This window comes from Nematolebias whitei, chromosome 9 (genome assembly GCF_014905685.2).
Source record: "Nematolebias whitei isolate Nwh7 chromosome 9, NemWhi1, whole genome shotgun sequence".
NCBI lineage: Eukaryota > Metazoa > Chordata > Actinopteri > Cyprinodontiformes > Rivulidae > Nematolebias > Nematolebias whitei.
In genome coordinates, this window is record NC_056506.1 from 18,459,626 (window position 1) to 18,460,310 (window position 685).

At 52.7% G+C, this 685-nt stretch overlaps 1 protein-coding gene across 1 annotated transcript in view; it reads right to left on the minus strand.

Annotated features, from left to right (window-relative positions):
• Window positions 1–323: 323 nt before the first annotated feature.
• Window positions 324–685, minus strand: part of LOC119414907 (salivary glue protein Sgs-3-like) — a 1,633-nt gene continuing 1,271 nt past the window's right edge. Inside the window, exon 3 of the mRNA XM_037682026.1 lies at window positions 324–670. Within this exon, the coding sequence (XP_037537954.1) occupies window positions 324–670 (347 nt within the window). The remainder of the gene's footprint in view (window positions 671–685) is intronic.

Here is a 685-nt window from a genome sequence, read left to right on the forward strand (position 1 = left end):
GAGTCTGTGTGAGCAGATGAGTAAGAATGAACACAGCAGCTTGAAATAAATCAGCAGCATGAGATCAGCAGCATAGATAGTCAGCAGCACATATCAACAATCAAATAGCATTACAGTGATTTTTTTTCACAGTCATTTTCACAGCGATAATCCTGATTAGGGATTCGTGAGTCTACCAGCTTCAATGTATAAGCTGTCCCTCAGTGTTGTGGTTCTACACTTACTGCTCCTTGATGATGGACATGTTTAAATATTTTCACTGTAATGATAATGAGGTCTACTCTGGCTGTGCCTCACAAGTGAAGAAGTCCATCTTACCTTGGCTAGTAATTGTGGGGCTCTGTGGTGCAGGAGCAGTTGTGGTGGGGCTCTGTGGTGCAGGAGCAGTTGTGGTGGGACTCTGTGGTGCAGGAGCAGTTGTGGTGGGGCTCTGTGGTGCAGGAGCAGTTGTGGTGGGGCTCTGTGGTGCAGGAGCAGTTGTGGTGGGGCTCTGTGGTGCAGGAGCAGTTGTGGTGGGGCTTTGTGGTGCAGGGGCAGTTGCGGTGGGGCTCTGTGGTGCAGGGGCAGTTGCGGTGGGGCTCTGTGGTGCAGGGGCAGTTGCGGTGGGGCTCTGTGGTGCAGGAGCAGTTGTGGTGGCACTCTGTGGTGCAGGAGCAGTTGCGGTGGGGCTCTGTGGTGCAGGAGC